The 25934-nt window shown below is 47.8% G+C and overlaps 1 protein-coding gene across 3 annotated transcripts in view; it reads right to left on the reverse strand.

The window, feature by feature from the left end:
- PBXIP1 (PBX homeobox interacting protein 1) overlaps positions 1 to 25934 on the reverse strand; it is a 120767-nt gene that overhangs the window by 19293 nt on the left and 75540 nt on the right. For 2 of the 3 annotated variants that reach the window (XM_086947359.1, XM_086947358.1), the window contains exons 6-9: positions 7198 to 7395; positions 5939 to 5962; positions 3856 to 3929; positions 83 to 208 (exon numbers count right to left, since the gene is read on the reverse strand). In XM_086947359.1, the coding sequence (XP_086803485.1) occupies positions 83 to 208; positions 3856 to 3929; positions 5939 to 5962; positions 7198 to 7395 (422 nt within the window). Of the gene's footprint in view, positions 1 to 82; positions 209 to 3855; positions 3930 to 5938; positions 5963 to 7197; positions 7396 to 22951; positions 23041 to 25934 lie in introns of those variants that run through there. The other variant, XM_086947360.1, reaches the window with a different exon arrangement.

Genomic DNA, 25934 nt, shown 5'->3' on the forward strand with positions numbered 1-25934 from the left:
TAAACCTTGTGGATGGAGGGTGGGGCCAGCACTTAGACCTGCATGCAAAATGTGGACTTTCATGCCATGGGTGTTGCGGTACCTGCAGTTCGGCCTGCATCCGTCGGATATCCTGGTTCTCCTTGGCCAATCGATCTAAGACTTCGCTCATCGCCTGCAAAGGTTTAGGGTCCCCCGTCACGCTTTCCATGTGCTCTTTCATCCAGTCCTGTGCAAGGAAATAATAAATATAATTCCCTCACTTAAACATTAATATACCTAACATCACAAAAAAGCCTGTTGGTGCCCAAGTAAAAATTTCCATTATTACTTAACCGAAAAGGTTATCATTGTATTAATGCTATGAACATGGAAGTCTGAGCAGGATCCACTTGGATTTAAATCTGTAGCCTATGGCAGTTATAATCAGATCTCTGCTATAGCTAAATATTTAAAAAATGGCTCAATGTCATGGCCACTGAGTCATTTTGTGCATGTGTCACCAAGCATGAGCTGCCACCATTTTTTTTTCCATTTACCCAATCCAAGATGGCGGACTCTACTTGGATTGGTAAATAAAAACATTTTATTTTACTTGTGCAAAAGTTTATTTTGTATGGTGCAGTGGCCCAGCAGCAAACAGCAGCTGCTGATCCACCAAAATTATTTTACCAAATTTAAAGCACCTAAAAAGGATGTGGAAACCGGGAAAAGCAACAGTGAGTTGGTGGGTGGGGGGTAGTAAGAGAGCAACAGAGCCACTTAAGGCTGGGCCTTAGGGAACAGAAAAATTGTGAGAGAAAGAAGCAAATTAAACTTATTAGGACAAGAAGAAAGAGATAGATTTGAAAAACGAGTTCACGCGGTAAAAATACAGATGGCTCCTTTTGCTTTTCAGGCTGAGCTGGACTCCTCTCCAAGGAGGGGGGAGTAGTTGGGGAAGGTCCAGACAATTCACCTTCAAAGGTTTTCGGGGGCACGTGCTCTTATTAAGTGATGGACACTTTTTTTTTAACACAACAGCTGCGAGATGGCTGAGCAGGAAGCAGGGCAGACGCTTGTTGTCAGATGTCTGTCTGCACCTTCTCCTGTGCCAGTACTCTCCATTTTGCTAGGAGAGCGCCTGGTACTGAGGAGGAGGAACCTGAGAGGCTTCGGTAACGGGAGCCGACCAGTCCCGACCCATTTAAAGCACGGTTATCAGCCAGCCCTGGTGTTTCGTTTACATACTGGGAATTTTTGTGTTGCTTCACTATTATAAGTAGACAACTATATGACACACAAAAAACAACACCGTGGCTCGGTCAGCAACTCACACCGGACACTAGGCAAGTTGCAGTCTGCTGCTCTCTTGTTTTGAGTCTCTCTTTTAACCCCTTCCATGCGGCCGCGATTCCCCTGGTGTGCTGTAAACAACACGAACAGGGGCGGGCCGTGACGAACCCCAGCCGTCATCAGCACACGAGCACCGTAGTGCATGACGGCTGGGGTTCGTCATCAGCATGGAAGGGGTTAAACGGGCCAACAAGTTAAAAGAAAATATATCCAGTGGTCTCCGGCCCTGATCCACCAACCAGGATTTAGGTGCCCCCCTTTGGCGAGGTCTGATTGGATTAAACCGTATTCGCTGAATGGCCCCTTTAAGGAGCTGGGCCTGGGCATGGAAATAAATGATCTTTAAATTCTGCGGACAACATGGCTTTGGCTGACGTCAGTATTCAGACCACTGCAAATAGGGCTACACATTTTTGTGTAAATGTTTTTTAAAATAATGCAGGGACATCTATTAAAACTTTGTGGCCCCTCTTTCTGGTGGCAAGCAAATTTCCTCGGACTCTAGAATTAGAAAATTAGTTGCCACTGTGTAAGTGGCCCTACATCATTCCAAAGGTTTGCCAGAATTCTATTGACCAAGAAATGTACCTCAAACTGACTCACTCTCCCAAATGTTCTGTTGCTTTTCAAACCCCCAATCCTTCCACCCAAGTACTGTAAGTTTGGCGACATCCGGTCTGTCCTTTGGATAAGAGACCCGCATCGTCATTTCACTTGATGGGTCTCCACCCAGTTAGCATACCTTGGTACAGCTGATGAAATCATTCAAAGACCCTGGTACCATTCCTGCAGAACCAGCCACTATGGGGAAAACACTCCCATGAAAGGATTTCATCCTTCTGTATTCAACCAACCACTCTCTCACACACCTCAAGAAAATGTTTTATTGTCACTTGGAGACCACATATGCATAGTAAACAGAGCCGGGCCCAGGAGCCTCCAACGTGCCTTGCATACCACTCTGGAACCACCAACCAACAAGCACAGACTCATGAGACTGGAGAAACAAATCTGCCAATCAACACAGTTTGACACTGAAGTGAGCAGCCATTTTGGTGCTTCCCAATGCTAGTTCCACAGTCCTCTTTCTAGTTCCTTGGCCACAAGATGGCAACATACAAGCACTTGGACATGGTTTGCTTCCTTTCCTCAACAATGTTACCTCTAACCTTAGGGAGGGGAACACAAAAGGCAATAAAAGGAACCTCACCCTACCGCTGTTGCCTGCATTAGGCATGCATTATATATATATATATTCCAGATCTTTTTTAAATTAGTACATATTCAACTTTGTTTGTTGTACAAGGGGTTGTAGGTTTGCAGGCCACAAATACAGAGTGAATATAGGGCAGCAAAGCCCCCCATCAAGAAGCATAAGGGGGACTGCAAGGATACACGCATAGGACCAAAGGATCCTCTTTGGCTGGGCTTCAGGATTCACAGGACATTTCTCCAATATACCTACAGACAGCTAAAAATTGCGTTCAACTGAAGAGCTGACCTAGGGATACCTTGTCTAGTGCAGGAGTAAATCAGCCGAGAATAAGGCATCTTCTTGCGAGACATAACTTGTTGAAACAGGTGCTGGAAGTAGCATTGTACCTAAACGCTAATAAAGGGTAGAGTGAGCAGGGGACCCGGATTTGCCCGACTGTCCCAGTTTTTCACCAGCTGTTCCTGCAGATTTCAGGAAATTAAGCTCATGTCCCGGTTTCTAGAGATGGTCAGCTAAAAACAGTGGGAGGTATCTTTTTATGTTTTGCAAACCAGGGATAGTTAGCAGCTGCTATACACAAGCCAATTAATTAGCAGGCAAGCTACTGGCCTTAAAAATTGTATTTTATGTATGTTCTTACTGAATCTTCTGTAATTCTCTGCTACGGAGCACTGTCATTCTGTGGGCTGGGTTGAAGTAAATTGTAGTCCTTCTTCTATTTTGGGGAAATGTCCCGGTTTGGGGCTTTAAAAATTCTGATCACCCTAATTAAGGGTGGGAGGTTAATGTATCTTAACTCAGTCCAATCCTGGCTACCTTCTGGATGGCTTGTAACTGAAACCAACCTTTCGAGTTCAATATTTATTCTTCAGAAAAATTGTGTTTTTTTTTTATTGCTAACCGTATTATTAACTAACTATAGTTTTTTTCTAATAGGAGAGAAGAAGTTCTGTGTTACCAAATTGTAGCAGGACCAGGCACCCGGATTTGCCAGGATAATCCAGATGGTTCACCCACAGTCCAATTTGGATCATGTCCTTGTTTTCAAGAGGGTCGACAGAAAACAGTGGGAGGGACATTTGTATGTGTGGACTTAGTAACCATATATTATCTGAAAGCAATTTAATTAACAGGTATGATACTGGGTTAAAAATTACAGTGCATTTATTCCCTTAGTCCCTCGTTTATGTGTTGACGAACGCGGTCATTCTGTGCCCATCGGTTGATGTAAAAATGTATTCCTTCTTCTTTGTTTATGAAATGTCCTGGTTTCAAAATGGGGCTGTCCCACAAAGTTTCCAAGAGTTTACCTGCCCACTGCTTACTTTGATATCAGCTACGCTCTGCGATGGCGGTTGGTCTTCATTGACGTCACGGCGCTCCAGGCCCTCGAGCACACCTGTGAACAAAGAAGGAATTTACTGCCCCATGTGTCTGAGCCCAACTTCATTCCGCGCTTCTAGTGGGTCATCAGTTAATACTGCCCAAAGAGTGACCATCTACCTTGTCGCTTCAAGAAACCTGTCTGCCATCTCATATCCTCCAGCTCTGTCCAGATCTTTTCCATCACCAGCACCCTGTACTCCTCAGATCTACCCCCATCACACAACCACACTCCAGACTGCACACAGTACTCCAGATGTGGCAGCCAGAACGTGACACAACATTCCAGATGCAGCCTCTAAAACTGCAGACACTGCTCCAGATGTGGTCTTTTGATCAAGAGACCACTGGACTGAACACATTATGCGCCAGGTGAGCCCTCCGGAGCTAGGCAAAGTATTCCAAAAGCTGCCTCCTGGACTGGGAAAAAAAGCCAAACAGGCCGCTTCAGTGGTGTGTAACAGCGATACATAATGATGAGTGAGAGGTACGAGATCTTTCATTACAAGCGCTCTACTGATGCAAGAGTCATTATCATACATATGTCATTCATTTAGTGTCCTTCTTTAAGGCACAAATTCTGGGGTGAACTGCTGCGTGTAGTTATAGGCCATAAATGTGGCTAAACAGGAAGGGGACGTGACGTCCATATGGGAAGATCGCGTCATGTATAAACAATGTGACAAAATGCTGTCGCGTATTCTGCTCTGCGCGAGCACAGAAGGTGTCTGGGTGCTACTTTTTATTGTCCTGAGCGCATGCATTAGCTTGAAAATTCTCTGAGATAATGCATGTTTGCACACAGCTTAGCTGGGGAACAAATGCACTACTGCACTAAAACAAGTGTGCCCCAAGTGGCATTCATGCACTACAATAGGCACAATTTTAAAGAAAGAATCTACCCAGATGTTAGTGGAACTTGGCAAAGATATTCCGTAGGATACAGCTGCACTTGCCTGGCGGCGCTATAAGCGGGGCAACTAGAATTATATGATTTTATGACCGGGCAATTTTTGCATAATTATGCATTTGCACTAGTTGCCACCTTATCCACCATTTGCTGCATAATTCATATATTTTGCCCCAAAAATATTTTCAACTCAAACAGATTAAAGGTTAGTGAAAAAAATCACCACACATGGAACCGTGCAGCGACAAACCTTCTACAAATGTTAACGTTAACCTCTTGGGAAGAGGTGTGGCGCCGCGGCTAGGGCGGCTGACTCCGGAATCTGGGGATTACAGTTCGATCCCCGGCACCGGCTGCAGATTAGCCCAGCACCATGTGATTCTGGGCAATAGCTTGCTTAATCTTCCCGACGGCCCCCAGCGCCTAGAGACCCTTACGTGTGCTTTACAAATGTGGATTATTATTATAACGTGTCACCTTTTAGAAGATAGTTGCAGCATTTAAGTGTTAAAATGGTACTAACGGTGTGTAGATGTGTAGATCCCCATGGGTAGATCCCTCTGTTTATCGTCGAGAGGAGAGGCATATAGATTGTGCAAAAGTGACACGACCTCGATCAAGGTGGTGGCCGCCTTTAAATTCTTGTATGCAGCTTGGATAATTTGAAGTAAAATGTTAAAAGGCACACAAAGCCAGGTTGCAAATGCCCCTTGTGATTTTACACCCCCTTCATTGATTTTATGGATATTTAATGTCATTTATTGATGTTTGTAGGTGTGTTTTATTTTTGTTTTTAAGATATTTTAAACTGATGTACCTTATTTTGATTATGAAACAATGTTTCAGAATATAAAAAACGATACTAACTGTGTGAAACGTCTGTCCATGCAGTATTAATGTATTTTAAAATAAAAAAAGTTAAATAATGCTGCAAAAAATGTGATGCATAAAAATACGCTGGGTTGCACCTAATAATTTCCCTTTTAGGGGGGCATAATTTAGTCAGCTATGCAGCATAATTTGGCCCTCCTTTGCTGATTAATTCCAGTGACCCTGGCTGAAAGTTAGTGAGTGACACAAGAATTTCAAACAGATAAATTGTCTAATGTACTCACCATCCTCTGCATCGAAGCCAGTGCCTGGAAAGAAGAAAGTGCATAAATGATTATTCCACCCTTTTGAACTGAAGACAATAATATCATGTATGTGTCTGTGGCTTTGTGTAAAATGTTCAAGCTGATTCTGAAGTGTGTCTCCTGGATATCTGTGTAGCCTATGAATATGGCCTCCTTTCACCTTTCACCAACAGTTCTAGTTTTTCTTGCCTGAGCTTGTAAGACGTGTGTAGTTTTAATGATAGCTATGCTGCCCCGGCTGGAAAAAGGTACGCTCTGTGCAACCTTAGGGACAACTCTGCTGTACAAGGCCTGCGCCTGCAAGATTGGTGTAACCCCAGGAATAACTCCACTGCGTGAGCCGGTGACACCGGTGTAAACTTTGGATAGCTCTGCTGTATGAGGTCTAACCCTGAACGTTCTGTGCAACTCAAGGGGTAGCTCAGACTACTGAGGCCAGAGAGTGTAAGCCTTGTGGAACCTTAGGGATAGCTCTGTTGTATGAGGCCTGAGCCTGAACGATCTGTGTAACCAAAGGGGTAGCTCAGCTGACTGAGGCCAGAGAGTGTAAGCCTTGTAGACCCTTAAGGATAGCTCTGCTGTATGAGGACTGTGCTCGTAAGATAGGTGTAACCTTAGGATAGCTCTGTTGTATGAGGCCTGAGCCTGAACGATCTGTGTAACCAAAGGGTAGCTCAGCTGACTGAGGCCAGAGAGTGTAAGCCTTGTGGAACTTTAGGGATAGCTCTGCTGTATGAAGCCTGAGCCAGTAAAATCTGTTTACCTTAGGATAGCTCTGCCGTATGTGGCCTGAGCCTGTAAGATCTGTGTACCTTTAGGATAGCTCTGCCGTATGAGGCCTGAGCCTGTGAGATTGGTGTAACCCTAGGATAGCTCTGCTGTATGAAGCCTGAGCCTGTGAGATTTGTGCAACCCAAGAGTTAGCTCTGGTGCTCACTGCTTGAAGGCAGGTGACCTGTAACCCGGGAGACAACCAGTAAAATCTGCCTCACCTGTGGAATAGTTCTGCCGTCTAAAGGCTGTAATCAGAGAACTAGTGCCAATGTCGGGCCTCTACCAGCTGTATCACCTGAGGGATAGGTCTGCCCTGTTATGTGAGAGCCTGTTCCTGATCTAAAGGCTATAAACCTCAAGGTTCACTAAGTGCTCATTCTAAAGGCCAGTAATATTGTTTTATAACATCATGTATTACTATTATCAGTATGCCTTCATGAAGCAGACCTATCTCAGCTACTTACCTGAAACCACCAGAAGCCCAAGTCCGACAAGCGCCAACGCTGCCACAATGCACTTGTTTAGGGTCAGCCAGGAGTCTCCCTCGGCTTGTGCCCCGTCGCCAGGGTCCATGATCCTGGCTGCGGGCCCCACCTCTCGCACTTGCCTCTTCCGTAACCCCTCCACGTCATCCTCGCTGCTCGAGCAGCTCACGTCCTCATCTGTAAGAACCAGAAACAAAAAGGAAGCACCGTCAGAAAATAAAGACCTGCTCCAATGGAGGAGGCTACGTGCAGCTGGCATCGAGGAATGTACCAGCGAGAGCCTTCAGGAACTGGGGTGCTACAGATCTAACTAAGTGCACCCACCTAAAACCACCGGATATAACACCTAATACAAACCAGAAAAAACTGAAAATGACCGATTCTAAGTTATGTGCCTTTCGACCCAAGCAGTTAAACTACTGCATCATCTACCCTCATTCGAGCCTTTGATGTGATCACCATACAACACAAAATGGCAGAAACCATGCCGTGCCCTATCTGGGTCAACACAGACTCCAGGGCCACTCCTTACCCTGACTGAATAGTCACTGCTAACAGCATCTTAAGAGAAGTCTGCTGACCATAGTCAGGTCTGAGCAGTCTCACACACAGTCACACCACAACATTTGCAGAACCTTCAATTTTTGGTGCTCCGTTCCAATGTCCTGACCACCTCCAAAATTGAGTGGACATCCCAGTCACCCAGTTACTCACTTTTGCCATCCATATAACTTTCTATATTCCAAATATCGTTAACACTCAAACAATGCGGCCAATCAGAATAGACCACATGTTAAAAATACCACCTCTCGTTATCGGATTACCGTCGCCCACCCCACTAAACAGACGACACGAGCCTTTCGGTCAAGGACATTCCAGTCATTCCCATGTGCCCTAAACCTGCTCGACTGTAACACCAGTGAGTTGTATGTATGCAAGATTGTAATATGCCAGATTTGGCCAAAAGTCTAAATAAATTAACTAATGACATTTTTAAAACGATTTATCAAACGTATAGTGTTTTGGAAGTCACTGCTAAGCCTTCATGCGATTACTTGCAGGTCTCACACTAATTTCGTGGTGTCTGCTGTGTCATCCTGCCAACTTCTAAAATAATCCTGTCACCGTTGCCCTCGTGTTCTTAAGAAGATCCTATTCTCTGTCACAAATGTCTGCCTGTGGGATCAACAACCCCTCCCCCACCCCATACTGATCCATCACGGTGCAGACAGCAAATGAAATTCAAATGCACACCTAACTTTAAAGAGCTTCCATATGGAGATCTTTAGAAATAACACAAATAGTTGTACAATAGACCAAGGAACTTGTACATCACTGCAGGCCATGCACCAATAGCGAGCTAAAGGAAGTCAATACCTGATGCTCCGGAAGATAATCATTGAAGGTGCTAAACTGAAGTGTACAAGGCTCCGCCACTGACTTCAGAAACAGGTTACGCCACGCCTAGTCCTGGCTACACAGGGAAGTGGGACAATAGTATGGGTGATAAAGGCCTCTGGTACCATTAAGAGAAAGGTGGGTGTTTGAAATGGAGGAAAGCAATTTATAGCACAGCAGGAATTGTACCCAAAAGCAGAGGAAGGAGAAATGCATGCTGGGAAATACAGGAGTAAGTGTAGCATGCAGCTCTGAAACCACCCCAGCAAAGAGGAGGAGGCTAGGGCGTCAGTGTTTCTATATGAGTAAACACACTGAGGCGCTACACTGGAGGATGAAATGTGGAGTAGTGGAGAAGTCGCTCATTGACGAAACTGGAGATAAGAATTCCGACCCAGCATACTCCACTAGACCAGCCTGCGTGATCCTGGGCAAATCAGTCATTTTTCTGTTCTTTGCACCATGAAGAAACTTAGGAGTGTATACAAATGCAGGGGCGGCTCTAGGCTCATGGCGGCCCTGGGCAGAGAGCGTAGGTAGGGGGCCCCGGAAGAGGAGGACCGGGTGGGGCGGATGCCCCCTCCCCCGGAGCTCAGGAAGGTGTTTGGAAGTGGGACAGAGCCGGAGGCCGCCAAATCCCTGTCAGGGGCAGCCACGCAAATATGTATCCATCCTCAGAGGATTATTATATTAAGGAAATATATTGGCGTGGTGGCCCCTGGGGTTTGGTGGCCCTGTACAGGTGCACAACTTGCACATGCCTGAGGCCACCCCTGAAATAGGATACTATCAATGATGGGACAAGCAGTTGTACAGGATGTAGATGGGATAGGAAGCTCGGGCTGCAGGCCCGACGTGTGACAGACCCCTCCCCAGCCCCACCTGCTGTCGTGAGCCATCAGTCATTTGGAAGGTCTCCCAGACCCAGGCTGGGTCAGAAATCTCTGCACATGCACAGCGAGCATTCAGATATATACCCAAGCATATGGTGGCTCTCCGAAGCAAGCACACATGCACAAGTATGTGCATGCGTGTAGGAGAGTAGGGTCTGCAATCCTATGATCACCCAGATTTTTTTGCTTTTGTTTCACTGGTTTACGACTTTCTCTGGCTGTGGGCCTGCCAATCAGACCCACAGCCTGGCTGTTCTCTTTCTAAATTACCTCATGTACCCTAGGTGCATCTACCAATTGGTACTGGGCCACCTTATCAGACCCTGTAACTCAGGGCATAGGTGTACCCAGGGCTACCAGGGGCTGCAGCATGTATTATGCCACCCCTGGCTGGCCTCCTAAATTTGACACAACTGGCTGCATGACAGCTGGGGCAAAGTCTTGTAATCACCCTTTGCTGTAGGTGTAGTATACCTATACCTAACCCTAAAATGGACACACAGATTCCTATCAGTCACTCCTATGGCAGGCCTTGACAATCCTGAAGGCAGAGTGCTTGGAATCGTGTGAGATGGTGCTCTGGCATGAGCTGAGCCTGTCTGCAGCTTGCAGAATCAAGTCCTAATAGCTGTTCCATGATATCGCATACCATATACTCTTAAGTGCATTATAATCCTCGCGGTTAAATGCTATCTTTGGTATTGCTTTATCAAAACATGTCGAGTAAGGTGTCATACGAATTGGAATACTAACCCCTCGCCAATTCTGGCGACGGGGTTAGCATTCCACCCTTCTAGAGGGACACGACATGTATGTAACTGTGAACCCCGGTTAAAGTTAACTAAAGCCTCAGCTCCACAAAATGGATGCTGCCACCACAGACACGAGTCTGACCCCCTGCAGCTGGGAGTCCTTCCAGCGAGGGGAGCCTGGACAAAGGGTTTCCTGTCAGGGGCGGTGCTAGCACCGTCCCAGACATGGTTTTGTGTATCCTGGGTAGGCAGGGCTTTACAGGAAGGTGACTGCTGAGTGGCACCCCGGTGCTCACTACGCATAGGCCGGTCTGAACCAGTTCCAGGGGCACACCAGCCCCTGGCCTGGGGAAGTCCAGCATGGCTGAGGGGTGTAACCACCCCCCACCTAGTCCCACCCATAGGCAGGACCTAGTCACCGGGTCAGCCCCCTTTTTTAGTATAAAGATGGGAGCGGGCCCCCTGTTAAAATTAGATCATCTTTGGAATCAAGATACCACTTTCTTCGAAAGGACTTCACGATTTCTTCTTCAAGATTCTCCCTTGTGGCTAAGGAGTAGTCACCCTGCATCCGCAGGCACCATCCTAAAGAACACTGCGGCCCGCTGCAAGTCCTTCATCACGAATCCGACGACCCAGCACGACGAGACCCGGCTTCCCTGGCACCTCTGACCTCTACTCACCTCTACAGCAAAGCTGAGAACCGTGAGTGCGACGAGACCTCAAGGGACCGACGATCGCCAAGACTGCACGACATCTTTATTGCAAGCCCACCGAGTCTTCCACTGGTGAGTGCTTTGGGGTCCGAGAAGCCCCAACCCTGCGCAGCTCCAGCACCCAAGATCAGCCTCCCTGCATCTCCACGATCGGCGTGGGGCCCTTCTGCTGTTTGCTGTGCACCGCGTTGTTTGGCTACTAGCCGGCTGGCTTGTGGCCTTCTGAACGACGCCCGACGACAACTCTTCTGCTGGTCTGGTTGCTCCAGGCTGGCCCTTGCTTCCTTCTTCAAGAGAGGCACCCCGGACCCTCCTGGTCCACTCCAGACGCCATTTTAGGTCCACCGCGTGGGCTTGAATTTGCCAAGGCTTTGTTGCCCAATCCTGGGTCCAGCGACGCCGACAGCTTCTATCTTCGTGGGACAGCTCGATCCTCCATCCTGGTCGCCGACAACGCCTCCTGGTCCGTGAGATCTTCGAGTCAAGCGTCACCCACTCACCTAGTCGAGGTGGCTACCATCCGGTGCCCTCCTGGTGCCCACTGACTACTGGCTAGTAGTCTCGAACTTGGTCCCCTCTGCTTTCAGGTGTCATCTATCTTCAAGATCCAGGCTTGGATCCGACTGAACTTTCTTCACTGGTCACCGGCCAGCATCTTTTCTTCCGGCTCCTGGTCCGTCTACGAGGATTCCCGACGTCTTTTCAGACCTATGCAGCTGCAGCCCCTGGGCTAGGTAACTTCGGCATTTCGGTGCCCCAGCATAGCCTCACTATCCAAGGGTCAGAATCTACTTTCGTTTTCTCCCTACCAGGTCGGGTTCGCCCGAGAACACTAACTTTCTAATTCCTAGCTACCATAGACTTTTGTCCCGCATCTCGCGTGAGAGTGCACACACTGCACCCGAGTCCCCTAGGCCTCCTAGACATAATCTAACGATTCCCTAGTCAAGTCCTAGCGATTCCAAAAGCTATTAATACTGTACTTACCTGCTAGGAATTTCGCATTCCACTTTCAGAGTATATGGTTTTCCGTGCCCCTCGGGCATTTGTATATACTGTGCTAACCTAAGTATTTTTGTAAGAGTTTTGGTTTGTGCTTAGTACCCTGTCCTCATAAAGAGTACAGGGCTGTTGTGATCTTTAATAAATAACTGTTTATTTTCATAACACTTGTGTGGTGTCCTTTCACTGGGTATTCAAGGGGTATATGTGTGGTAAACAGCTGGCTTAACACGCCCTCTCGAGTCTTTAGCCTTAGACTGCTCGTATCCATGCTACTAGGATAGCTGGTCTATAAGGTTGACTTACAACCAATCATCAATAAGGGTTGCTGGACTGATACATAGTGTTCACTAGAATAGTGAGCACTGCATATCAGGCCACCTTCTCACATTGGTGGCAGCGGTGGGATTTGAGCTTGCTGTTGTTTTACCACACGTATCCTAAGAATATCTTGTTGAAAGATCACATAAGGACTGTTAGGTACACATAACTAAAGCTTAGAATACTCTGAGTTCTACTGAACCAGCTGTTGTAGCTCCTCAAGGCTTAGCACACCTTGGCTGCAACTCTTAGCAAGGGATCAGTAGGTAAACACATAGTGTAGGTAGGTGCATCACTTACACCACACTAGAAACAGTATGTCGGACAAAGGAGGAAACACTGAGGTTCCCCTTGTGTCAGTTGACCCTCCACAGGTCATCCCTTCAAGATATACTGCGCTTAGCTTCCATGAGTTACGACAAGTGTGTACCTCTAGGAAGATTAAGCAGGGGTCTAACCCCACAACTGCCTTTCTGATTGGTCTCTTAGAGACTCATGATGCAAGGAGGGCTGGTAACCCAGACCCTTCTAATTCAGATGGCAACATGCCCTCCTTACAGGGTCCCTTTGATGCCCAGGACCATCCTCTTCAGGAAGCAGATGATGCTGATGATGAGGATGATGATTTGGTATCAGGGGATGAGGCAGAAAAGGAACAGGTAGAAGTCAACAGACTAACCAGGTCCAACTTAAGCAGACATGAGATGGGCACTAGGGGACCCTTGGGGCCACTCTCAGGTCAGCTTAACATTGGGAATGGACGAGATAGATCTCTATCAAGAGGCTCTATCAGATCCCTTCATACCAATGGCTCTCAACGTTCCTCTCAAAGGGGAATGACATCTCCCCAGAGGAGAATGTATGAAGCTAAGGAAAAGGCAGCCAATCTGAGGATTGAAAGGGAAGAACTTGCCCTGGCCAAAGAGAGGCTTGCCTTTGCTAGAGAGCAGCAATTGAGTGGGACAGTCCCCACTGGTGGCAGCATTGTACCTAGCAATAGGGAAAGGAGTTTTGATACAAAACACCTTGGTAAGATAGTGCCCCCCTTTAAACAAGGGGATGACATCCACAAATGGATTACTGCTTTGGAGAGGGCCTGCACTGTGCAAGGTGTTCCCCCAAGTCAGTGGGCAGCTATCTTGTGGCTCTCCTTTGAGGGTAAAGGAAGAGACAAGCTCCTCACCACAAGGGTGGAGGATGCTAATGATTACCAAGTCTTGAAAAATGCACTGGTTGATGGGTTTGGCCTAACCACTGAGCAGTACAGGGTGCTGTTCAGGGATACCCAGAAAACTCAGTCTCAAGATTGGGCTGACTTTGTAGATTGTGCCACTAAGGCTTTTGAGGGCTGGTTGCTGGGCAGTAAGGTTACTGATTATAAAGGATTGTACAATTTGATGATGAGAGAGCAAATTTTAAACAATTGTCAGAACCAGTTGTTGCATCAGCATCTTGTTGACTCAGATCTGACCTCTCCCCAAGAATTGGGAAAGAAGGCAGACAGATGGGTTAGAACAAGAGTTAAACAGAACCAGGGCCAGAATCAAGGTGGTCAGAAGAAAGCAGACCAGAAGGGTAAAGATTCTAAGGGGGAACAAAATGACCAGAAGTCTTCGACAGGTCCCCAACAACCCAAAGAGGGTGGGGGTCAGGCTCCCCAAAAGAAGAAAGAAGGCCAATCTAAAAGGTGGTGCCAATACTGCAAAAGTAAAACTCACTGGTTTAGTGAGTGCACCAAGAAAGGAGGAGGGCAGACTCCTGCCACTGCAGCCCCTAAGGCACCTGTGCCCCCTAGTACAGCCAGCAGTGGTAGTGCACCTCCCAAGGGTTTAGTAGGGTTAACCCTGGGTTCTGAGGGGTGTGACAACTTAGTTGGTACACTCACTCAGGCTGTCCTTGTTTGTACAGGGGATGTGGATATGTCCCCTGACATAAGTCCCAATACTTTGGGCAAATACAGACAGACACCTTTTATTAATGGAAAAATGGCTCAGGCCTATAGGGACACTTGTGCCAGTGTCACAATGGTGACACCTAGCTTTGTGGACCCTGGACAGATCATGCCAGGTACAGAATTCCTGGTGACCAATGCAAGCAATGTCACTACCAATCATAGTATGGCAATTGTAGCTTTCTCCTGGGGAGGGGTAACTGGCCAAAAGAAGGTTGTAGTTAGTTCAGACCTCCCAGTGGATTGTTTGTTGGGCAATGATTTGGAGTCATCACAATGGTCAGAAGTGGAGCAGAGGACTCATCTGGAAATGTTAGGTTTGCCAGCACATGTGTTTGCTGTGACTAGGTCACAGGCCAGAAGATGCCCCACTGAACAGGTGCTGGATCCTGGAACAATGGACCAGACACCTTCCAAGAAAAAGAGCAGTAGGGTTAAGGCTGTGCCTTCCCCCTTGCCCCAGGTTGTGGATCAAGTCTCAGAGGAGGCTGACCTGCAGGAATTGAGGGAAACTGAGCCTAGAGAGTTTGAACTTGATCAAGTTGAATTCTTGGGTTCAGGGGGACCCTCAAGGGAAGACCTGGGGAAGGACCAGTTAGGCTGCCCTTCTCTTGAACCCCTCAGACAGCAGGCTGCTGCTGAGGCTGCTGGGAACGCCACAGGTACCCACAAGGTATACTGGGAAGATGGACTCCTGTACACTGAGTCAAGAGACCCCAAGCCTGGCATGACCAGGAGGCTGGTTGTACCCTTGTCTCAGAGAGGTTTCCTACTTACCTTGGCCCATGAGATTCCCTTAGCAGGACACTTAGGCCAGACAAAGACTTGGGACAGGCTTGTCTCACACTTTCACTGGCCTCACATGAATGAGGATACCAAGGAGTTTTGTCGCTCCTGTGTCACTTGCCAAGCCAGTGGTAAGTCAGGTGGCACAACAAAGGCCCCCCTTATACCAATGCCTGTGGTGGGGGTGCCCTTTGAAAGAGTGGGGATTGACATTGTTGGTCCAATGGAACCCCAGACAGCATCAGGGCACAAGTTTATACTGGTGGTAGTGGATCATGCCACCAGGTATCCTGAAGCTATTCCACTTAGGACCACCACAGCCCCTGTGGTGGCAAGGGCCCTAGTTGGAGTGTTCTCCAGAGTGGGCTTCCCTAAGGAGGTTGTCTCTGACAGAGGTGCAAACTTCATGTCAAGCTATTTAACTGCTATGTGGAAGGAGTGTGGTGTCAATTACAAATTCACTACACCCTATCACCCACAATGCAATGGGCTTGTTGAAAGGTTCAACAGGACCCTAAAAGGGATGATTCATGGACTACCTGAAACACTCAGGCGTAGATGGGATGTCCTGATGCCCTGCCTTCTGTTTGCTTACAGAGAGGTCCCACAAAAGGGGGTTGGCTACAGCCCTTTTGAACTTTTGTATGGGCATCCTGTGAGAGGCCCCTTGTGTTTGGTGAAGGAAGGATGGGAGAGACCTCTCAAAAAGCCTGCAACCAACATAATGGACTATGTACTTGGTCTCCGCTCCAGGATGGCTGAGTATATGGAGAAGGCATCAGAAAACCTTAAGGCCAGTCAAGAACTTCAAAAAGCTTGGCATGACCAAAAGGCTGTCCTGACTGTTTATCAGCCTGGACAGAAGGTGTGGGTGTTGGAGCCAGTGGCCCCAGCAGCACTCAAAGACAAATGGTCTGGGCCCCACACAATTCTTGAGCAAAAGGGAGAGGTCACCTACCTGGTGGACCTTGGAACTCCCAGGAGTCCCCACAGGGTACTCCATGTCAACAGGCTCAAAGCATATGTCGACAGGAAGGACATGAGCTTGCTCATGGCCATAGATGAGGGACAGGAGGAAGAGAGTGACCCTCTCCCAGACCTGCTCACTCAGAATCCTGATGATGGGTCAGTAGATGGTGTTGTCTTTTGTGGCAGCCTCTCTGAACATCAGCAGAAAGACTGTAAACAGGTTCTTCAGTCTTTCAGACATATGTTCTCTCTGACACCCAGTCAGACCAATTGGTGTACCCATGAGGTTGACACTGGTGACAGCCTGCCAGTCAAGAGTAAAATCTACAGGCAGCCTGATCATGTTAGAGACTGCATAAAAACTGAAGTGCAGAAAATGTTGGAATTGGGAGTCATTGAACCCTCAGATAGCCCTTGGGCTAGTCCAGTAGTTCTAGTGCCAAAGCCTCACACCCAAGATGGTAAGAGAGAGATGAGGTTTTGCGTAGACTACAGGGGTCTCAATGCAGTCACTAAGACTGATGCCCATCCAATACCAAGGGCAGATGAACTTATAGATAGATTGGCTTCTGCCAACTACTTAAGTACATTTGACTTAACAGCTGGGTATTGGCAAATCAGGTTAGCTGAGGATGCCAAACCCAAAACAGCATTTTCAACCCCTGGTGGGCATTATCAATTTGTGGTAATGCCCTTTGGTCTGAAAAATGCACCTGCCACCTTCCAAAGGTTGGTGAATCAAGTCCTTACTGGGCTGGATGACTACTGTGCAGCATATCTAGATGATATTGCTGTCTTTAGCTCCACCTGGGAGGATCACCTGGTCCACCTGAGGAAAGTGTTAGAGGCTCTGCAAGCAGCAGGCCTCACTATCAAGGCCACCAAGTGCCAGATAGGGCAGACACAGGTTGTATACCTGGGCCACCTTGTAGGTGGAGGCCAGGTTCAGCCACTGGAGAGCAAAATACAGTCAATCAGGGACTGGGCTCCTCCAACCACCCAGACTCAGGTTCGAGCTTTCTTGGGCCTGACTGGATACTACAGAAAATTTGTCAGGAACTATGGTTCCATTGTGACACCATTAAATGAACTGACAAGTAAAAAAATGCCAAAAAAGGTTCAGTGGACAGCAGGCTGTCAAAAAGCATTCGATGACCTAAAGCAGGCCATGTGCACAGCACCTATCCTTAAGAGTCCAGACTACTCCAAACCATTCATTGTCCAAACAGATGCTTCTGAGTTGGGTGTGGGAGCTGTTCTTTCTCAACTGAATTTTGATGGTCAGGATCAGCCCATTGCTTTTATAAGCAGAAGGCTGACCCCCAGAGAGAAGAATTGGTCAGCTATTGAGAGGGAGGCCTTTGCTGTGGTTTGGGCCCTGAAGAAGCTGAGGCCATACTTGTTTGGCACTCACTTCAAGATTCAGACCGACCATAAGCCCCTCTTGTGGCTAAATCAGATGAAGGGTGAAAACCCCAAACTGCTTAGGTGGTCCATTTCCCTACAGGGGATGGACTTTACAGTGGAACATAGACCTGGTACTGATCATGGCAATGCCGATGGGCTCTCCAGATATTTCCACTTAGAACAAGAAGACTCACCTGGTCAAGGTTAGCTTATTGTCCCAAAGTTTGGGGGGGGGTCATGTAGGAGAGTAGGGTCTGCAATCCTATGATCACCCAGATTTTTTTGCTTTTGTTTCACTGGTTTACGACTTTCTCTGGCTGTGGGCCTGCCAATCAGACCCACAGCCTGGCTGTTCTCTTTCTAAATTACCTCATGTACCCTAGGTGCATCTACCAATTGGTACTGGGCCACCTTATCAGACCCTGTAACTCAGGGCATAGGTGTACCCAGGGCTACCAGGGGCTGCAGCATGTATTATGCCACCCCTGGCTGGCCTCCTAAATTTGACACAACTGGCTGCATGACAGCTGGGGCAAAGTCGTGTAATCACCCTTTGCTGTAGGTGTAGTATACCTATACCTAACCCTAAAATGGACACACAGATTCCTATCAGTCACTCCTATGGCAGGCCTTGACAATCCTGAAGGCAGAGTGCTTGGAATCGTGTGAGATGGTGCTCTGGCATGAGCTGAGCCTGTCTGCAGCTTGCAGAATCAAGTCCTAATAGCTGTTCCATGATATCGCATACCATATACTCTTAAGTGCATTATAATCCTCGCGGTTAAATGCTATCTTTGGTATTGCTTTATCAAAACATGTCGAGTAAGGTGTCATACGAATTGGAATACTAACCCCTCGCCAATTCTGGCGACGGGGTTAGCATTCCACCCTTCTAGAGGGACACGACATGTATGTAACTGTGAACCCCGGTTAAAGTTAACTAAAGCCTCAGCTCCACAAAATGGATGCTGCCACCACAGACACGAGTCTGACCCCCTGCAGCTGGGAGTCCTTCCAGCGAGGGGAGCCTGGACAAAGGGTTTCCTGTCAGGGGCGGTGCTAGCACCGTCCCAGACATGGTTTTGTGTATCCTGGGTAGGCAGGGCTTTACAGGAAGGTGACTGCTGAGTGGCACCCCGGTGCTCACTACGCATAGGCCGGTCTGAACCAGTTCCAGGGGCACACCAGCCCCTGGCCTGGGGAAGTCCAGCATGGCTGAGGGGTGTAACCACCCCCCACCTAGTCCCACCCATAGGCAGGACCTAGTCACCGGGTCAGCCCCCTTTTTTAGTATAAAGATGGGAGCGGGCCCCCTGTTAAAATTAGATCATCTTTGGAATCAAGATACCACTTTCTTCGAAAGGACTTCACGATTTCTTCTTCAAGATTCTCCCTTGTGGCTAAGGAGTAGTCACCCTGCATCCGCAGGCACCATCCTAAAGAACACTGCGGCCCGCTGCAAGTCCTTCATCACGAATCCGACGACCCAGCACGACGAGACCCGGCTTCCCTGGCACCTCTGACCTCTACTCACCTCTACAGCAAAGCTGAGAACCGTGAGTGCGACGAGACCTCAAGGGACCGACGATCGCCAAGACTGCACGACATCTTTATTGCAAGCCCACCGAGTCTTCCACTGGTGAGTGCTTTGGGGTCCGAGAAGCCCCAACCCTGCGCAGCTCCAGCACCCAAGATCAGCCTCCCTGCATCTCCACGATCGGCGTGGGGCCCTTCTGCTGTTTGCTGTGCACCGCGTTGTTTGGCTACTAGCCGGCTGGCTTGTGGCCTTCTGAACGACGCCCGACGACAACTCTTCTGCTGGTCTGGTTGCTCCAGGCTGGCCCTTGCTTCCTTCTTCAAGAGAGGCACCCCGGACCCTCCTGGTCCACTCCAGACGCCATTTTAGGTCCACCGCGTGGGCTTGAATTTGCCAAGGCTTTGTTGCCCAATCCTGGGTCCAGCGACGCCGACAGCTTCTATCTTCGTGGGACAGCTCGATCCTCCATCCTGGTCGCCGACAACGCCTCCTGGTCCGTGAGATCTTCGAGTCAAGCGTCACCCACTCACCTAGTCGAGGTGGCTACCATCCGGTGCCCTCCTGGTGCCCACTGACTACTGGCTAGTAGTCTCGAACTTGGTCCCCTCTGCTTTCAGGTGTCATCTATCTTCAAGATCCAGGCTTGGATCCGACTGAACTTTCTTCACTGGTCACCGGCCAGCATCTTTTCTTCCGGCTCCTGGTCCGTCTACGAGGATTCCCGACGTCTTTTCAGACCTATGCAGCTGCAGCCCCTGGGCTAGGTAACTTCGGCATTTCGGTGCCCCAGCATAGCCTCACTATCCAAGGGTCAGAATCTACTTTCGTTTTCTCCCTACCAGGTCGGGTTCGCCCGAGAACACTAACTTTCTAATTCCTAGCTACCATAGACTTTTGTCCCGCATCTCGCGTGAGAGTGCACACACTGCACCCGAGTCCCCTAGGCCTCCTAGACATAATCTAACGATTCCCTAGTCAAGTCCTAGCGATTCCAAAAGCTATTAATACTGTACTTACCTGCTAGGAATTTCGCATTCCACTTTCAGAGTATATGGTTTTCCGTGCCCCTCGGGCATTTGTATATACTGTGCTAACCTAAGTATTTTTGTAAGAGTTTTGGTTTGTGCTTAGTACCCTGTCCTCATAAAGAGTACAGGGCTGTTGTGATCTTTAATAAATAACTGTTTATTTTCATAACACTTGTGTGGTGTCCTTTCACTGGGTATTCAAGGGGTATATGTGTGGTAAACAGCTGGCTTAACACGCCCTCTCGAGTCTTTAGCCTTAGACTGCTCGTATCCATGCTACTAGGATAGCTGGTCTATAAGGTTGACTTACAACCAATCATCAATAAGGGTTGCTGGACTGATACATAGTGTTCACTAGAATAGTGAGCACTGCATATCAGGCCACCTTCTCACAATGCGTACCAAGCAAGCAAAAATATACCCAAGCATACAGTGGCTCACCGAAGCAAGCACACACAAGTGTGCACATGCACAGCGAGCATTCAGATATATACCCAAGCATATGGTGGCTCTCCGAAGCAAGCACACATGCACAAGTATGTGCATGCGTACCAAGCAAGCAAAAATATACCCAAGCATACAGTGGCTCACCGAAGCAAGCACGCACAAGTGTGCACATGCACAGCAAGCATTCAGATATATACCCAAGCATGTGGTGGCTCTCCGAAGCAAGCACACATGCACAAGTATGTGCATGCGTACCAAGCAAGAAAAAATATACCCAAGCATACAGTAGCTCTCTGAAGCAAGCACATGCACAGCGAGCATTCAGATATATACCCAAGCATGTGGTGGCTCTCCGAAGCAAGCACACATGCACAAGTATGTGCATGCGTACCAAGCAAGCAAAAATATACCCAAGCATACAGTGACTCTCCGAAGCAAGCACGTACAAGTATGCACTTGCACACCAAGCATGCAGACATATAACTAAATATGCAGTGGCTCTTCGAAGAAAGCACACATGCGCAAGTATGCTTATGCACGACAAGCATGCAAAAGTATACCTAAGCATGCAGTGGCTCTCTGAAGCAAGCACGCACAAGGATGTGCATGCACACCGAGCATGCAGACTTATAACCAAGCATGCAATGGCTCTCTGAAGCAGCATGCACTAATATGCGAATGCACATCAAGCATGCAGAGAAATACACTCAAGTATTCAGAGGCACTCAGAAGCAGAAATAAACAAGCTTTCACACAACCCCATGCAGCAAGCACATGAAGAAGTCCTTACAAGTGCATGCAAGCAGGCGCATAAACATGCACGGAGGGACACAAATATGCCACCATACACAAGTGTAAGTAACATATCCAAGGATTTAAGCACAGACAGAAGACCATAAGTTCAAGTACAAGTGTACTTCCAAACTACACAAGTGGACATAAACACACACACACACATACACATACACATACGCAAGGGGCGACATCAGGTATAAGCTAACACAAACGCACACATACACACAATAACCACCATAAGTGCACAACCGCACGCAAAGACAACATGGCACACAAACAAGCACACATAACTGAAACAAGCGCAGACAAATGACAACAAAGGACACAGGGGTACTTGCACTAGGGCACACAAGTACACACACACAGAAACCAAGACACAAAAACAAACCCAACAGGCCTACTCAAGTACACATAAGCCAACTCTATTAATGAACATCTCTCATAGGAAAGAGTTCTTAATTCAGGAAATCCAATGTGATCGAAAGATCATATTGATTGAGAGATTTTACTAAAGAATAAATGGCTGCCAGACCCAGGGCTTTAGGTGGGATAAAAAAAACTGGGTGGGAGTGTGTCAGAGAGACGCGGTCAATTTAATTAGGGGCGCAGCTTAAACCCATAAGCTTAAAAAGAAATCTGTGCTTAAACTATTGTGCCGCCCCACTGGCATTTTGCTGCGTCTTTCTGTTATTGCACCCAGATATATAACACAACAACTGACATTACACCTAAAACAACCCAGGACTATTGGCTTTGTCAATGGTTGTTAGTTGCATAAGATAAATAAGTAACAACTATGGCTTGGTTGTATATAATATTGAAAATGCTTCGGTTCTTAAATGATGAGCGTGCAAGAACTATAACGAGTCTCTTTGAAGTTACATCAAAGGCAGTGAAGGATGGCACTGCTGCAGAGTCAAGATTGTTTTCACTCTACGGGTGAGGGCAGAAATGGAAACCCCGATAGGGTCCCATCTCGGCACCTGCTTTTTAGAACTGCCGGTGCTGAGCACCGGCAGGACCCGGCTCACTTAAAGCCCGGGTCTTACCAACCAAAGAAGCACACATTAAGCTCACCGCCTCCCGCGTCTCATCAACATTTAAACTTTTGGTCCCTAATTACGGATGCCCAAGACTATCTGCCCTGGATGCAGGCATCTGGCAGTCCACCCCGGAATACACTAAACCTAGCACGCATCCCGCACCGTCCACAAGCTTGTGAAGACCTGTCTGCTGGGCTGGAAATAGGCAGGACGCACAGGAACGGCGTTCCACCAGCAGTTCTTTGCTGCAATTCACGCCCCTCCTCGAGATTGTGTTTTCCTTTGAGGGTGTGCCAGAGAGAGCCCATCCCAGCGGATATGAGAGGGGTTCAAAGGAGGACTTTCCAGGTCAAAGTTTGGAAAAAATAACTCATATTTTCCACAACGTAATCCGTCTGTTGGCAGACCACGAGCTGCCAGGCACTGACTTGGCCCTGGGATGTGCCCTCTCTCCACTGCAAACTGTCTCTTGGTGACTTGCCAGGGGAAATGATTTCCAATTCCTGTTGTGCCTGATTCTGTCGGTTTGTTTTGCTTATTTTTCCTCACTAACCTTGGAATCTACGGTATGTGGGGGTCGTGTTCGTGCAACACAAATCAACCACAAACAGAACCAAAGCACGTCCACGCACACGCACAAGCATACACACTCATGCAAGCAGGCAGTGAAGAGGGGGCATGCGGGCACCTGATCTGCCAGCCAGCGTCTGTCCCCAGCTTCTCGTGCTGCCCAAGGAGAGCCCCCCTGGCACCCTCTGCGCGAGATGCCTCAAGCACGACTCTTTAATAAAAAAAACAAAGCGACAAAAAGAAAGAAACATTTGTAAAAAGGTGCCAACTGGAAAGGGGGTGTAGGTGCCCAGGCAGTCAGAGGCTTGTTGCCAGGGTTAACAGAATGCCAGCCGGGGCCTAGTGCTCGAGGGTGAAGGGCATGGGGGCGCTGGGCATTAAACGCTGGGGCTTCAGTGAGGGGTGGTGGGTGTTGTGACGAGAAAGACAAAGATTGGGAAGATTTTGTTCATGCTCGATGCTTTTTTTCCATTAATGTCACAAACTGCCAAACTGGCAACCAGTGCCCGGGCCGGGGAGAGCTCGCCATGCCAGGCACGTCGTGGGAAGGATTTTACAGCAACGGTGACAAATCTCTCGCTGAAACAAAGAGGCCCGGAAGGGAGACAGAAGGGGGGGGGGGGTTAGAGAAGGGTCGTGCAGAGCTAGGAGTCAATTCTTCAATTCTGGAACCCCATGTCCCAGTCCCCCCCCCCCCCCCCCCCCCCCCCCCCCCTCCTCACCCCATCCTGAGTTTACCCAACACCCGTCGTTTATCAACTTGGCAGAATAAATGCAGCACTCAGAGTGAAAATCACGTTTCAGCCGCTAGGGGGCAGAATTTGATTTAAATTCAGGCTAGAGTGCGCCTCAGGATCTGGACGAAATGACTATTAGAAATCTGCAGCAATGGAAGTTCAAATTATGTGGTAGGTTTGAATAAATTATGCCGGAAGAAAAGGCAAACTATGTGGCACAACGCTACAACATTCCGTGGCGGTATTATTTCAATATTTTGACATTTTATCTCATGGTAACACCAGGGCACAAGTCCTAAAGAAAGAAGTTGGGGGGACTGACCTAGTTTGGCAGTATACAAGCGACATCACGGCGCACATCTCACTTGGCATCACAGGAATTGACATCATAGAAAGTGGCATGGCAACCCACGACTTTACAGGAAGTGACATCAGATATAAAGCCCTCACATGTATGTTTAGCAGGTCTATCATGTGTACTTTTGAGCGCAGTGCAAGGATAATAGCACAGTGAGCTACGGAAGATGATATGTGAGTTCTACACCTTGCAATCCCCCCGTTTTATGTAACACATTCATTTACACATTTATATAATTTATTGTACATGTAATATGCACGTGTTGATGTAAAGCGCTCTGACACCCTGCATTGGAATGAGTAGGGCTATACAAGGTTAGGCACTTGGTGGGACCCTGCAGATTTGGAAAACTCCTAGCGGGTCCCCCGTCTGTGTTCCAGGAAGTAACTTGACATTTTGTTACAAGTTACTACCGATCTGAGAACTACTTGAAGACCGTTTCACGTGGTAAAACCGTGAGTTTTATTAATTGCACAAGACCAGAGGTTAGGGTACGCCTTAGAGAGCGTATACCGCCATGGTCTCACCAGTTACAAGGTCCTGTTGAAAGCTTAGCAGAACATGCATTAATATACAAGCAGAAACATGTCGACCAATTTTTTCACTTTTTGTGCCTATTCGGATCTTCCAGCCTCATCACTCAGCTGACATAGATCCGCCACTTGTTTTTAGCTAGTAACCAAATCACCCAGATTAAATTGTTCCTAAGGTAGTATCTGGTTACTTTTTAAACTACACTACAGCACCTTCACCAGCACAAAACAAAAACCTGCTCCGCTGCAATTGCAGGCGTCGTAGCACACCGGAACGGCACTCAGCCGATTCGGTGGGGACCCTATGATGAAGCATGTCACCAACCAGGTTGGTGAGTGAGGGTCCTTCTACAAACATCTGTGTGCTCCTTTTTTAACGCTTCAATTAGTCACTCTTTCGTTGTTATTGAGTATATTTTCTAGGTGGATCAGGAGTGTCTCTTTCCCTTACTCTCCTTCTGTTTTATGTAAATTAGATAAATCCATAATTATGTGGAAAACGCAGCAGCCACAGCAACGCACTGTTGCAGTAGCGGATACAGAGGGACAGTGTTTATAGTTCAGGGAAGTTTAGACTTTCTGGGCTACAGAAGGGTGATGCGCCATGAAGTCCCCTGGGTTGGCCACCACCAGGCACTGGGCTGGGTTAGGAATCTGGTCCTTGCACGGATGTGAAGGGATGGCAAAGACATGCCCAGTGAATGGTCCAGCCAGCTAAAAGAACTGACCAGTAGCGTAGCAAGGATGCCCTGGGCCCTGTGTAAGCAAGGAAAATGGCCCCTTTGACTGCTGCTGGGGTAGTAAAATACAGCAATTAGGATATTTCAAAGGGCCAGTCAAGGCCCCGGTGCCACTGAACCCACTGCGCAAATGGTACTTATACCCCACTAACTGGCCCTGACTCGCAGAGACTGTTACACCATTAATTTACGACTGCTGCTTGGTGGAACCTGTTGCAGCGGCCAGAGGCTTCCAGGCCACGAGGATGCGCTGTATAGGTCATGTATATTGTACAATAGAACGTAAGTGGGCGAGCATCGCTGGGGGATAGTCAACACATGCTAGGCAATGTTTGCCTCTGAAAGACTTCTAGGGCTGGGCTGGGGCAGGGTCAGTCACACGCTAAATGCTCAGATTGTTATTGGTGAGCTGAACGGTAGTAGATCGAATACAGCTTTATACAATCATGAAAAAATAATTATAAAAGCACATACAAGATATTACAAATGCAATAAATACGTGTGTATCATAAAAACATATGATAATCCATCAATAGGTATCATTCCACAATTTCATATTTTTAAGAGCAAAATCCATACTTCTACCAGAATTTAAAACATAAGCAGATTCCTTTGCCGCAGAGCATGTTTCAGAAAGAAACAAACACTAAAACACACTAGAGGGGAGCTGAGGTGTGGAATAAAGAACAAGGCAGGCTTGCACTTAACCTGGCACTCCTCAAAACAGGAATTA

Source organism: Lissotriton vulgaris, chromosome 12 (assembly GCF_964263255.1).
Source record: "Lissotriton vulgaris chromosome 12, aLisVul1.2, whole genome shotgun sequence".
In the NCBI taxonomy this organism is placed as follows: Eukaryota; Metazoa; Chordata; class Amphibia; order Caudata; family Salamandridae; genus Lissotriton; species Lissotriton vulgaris.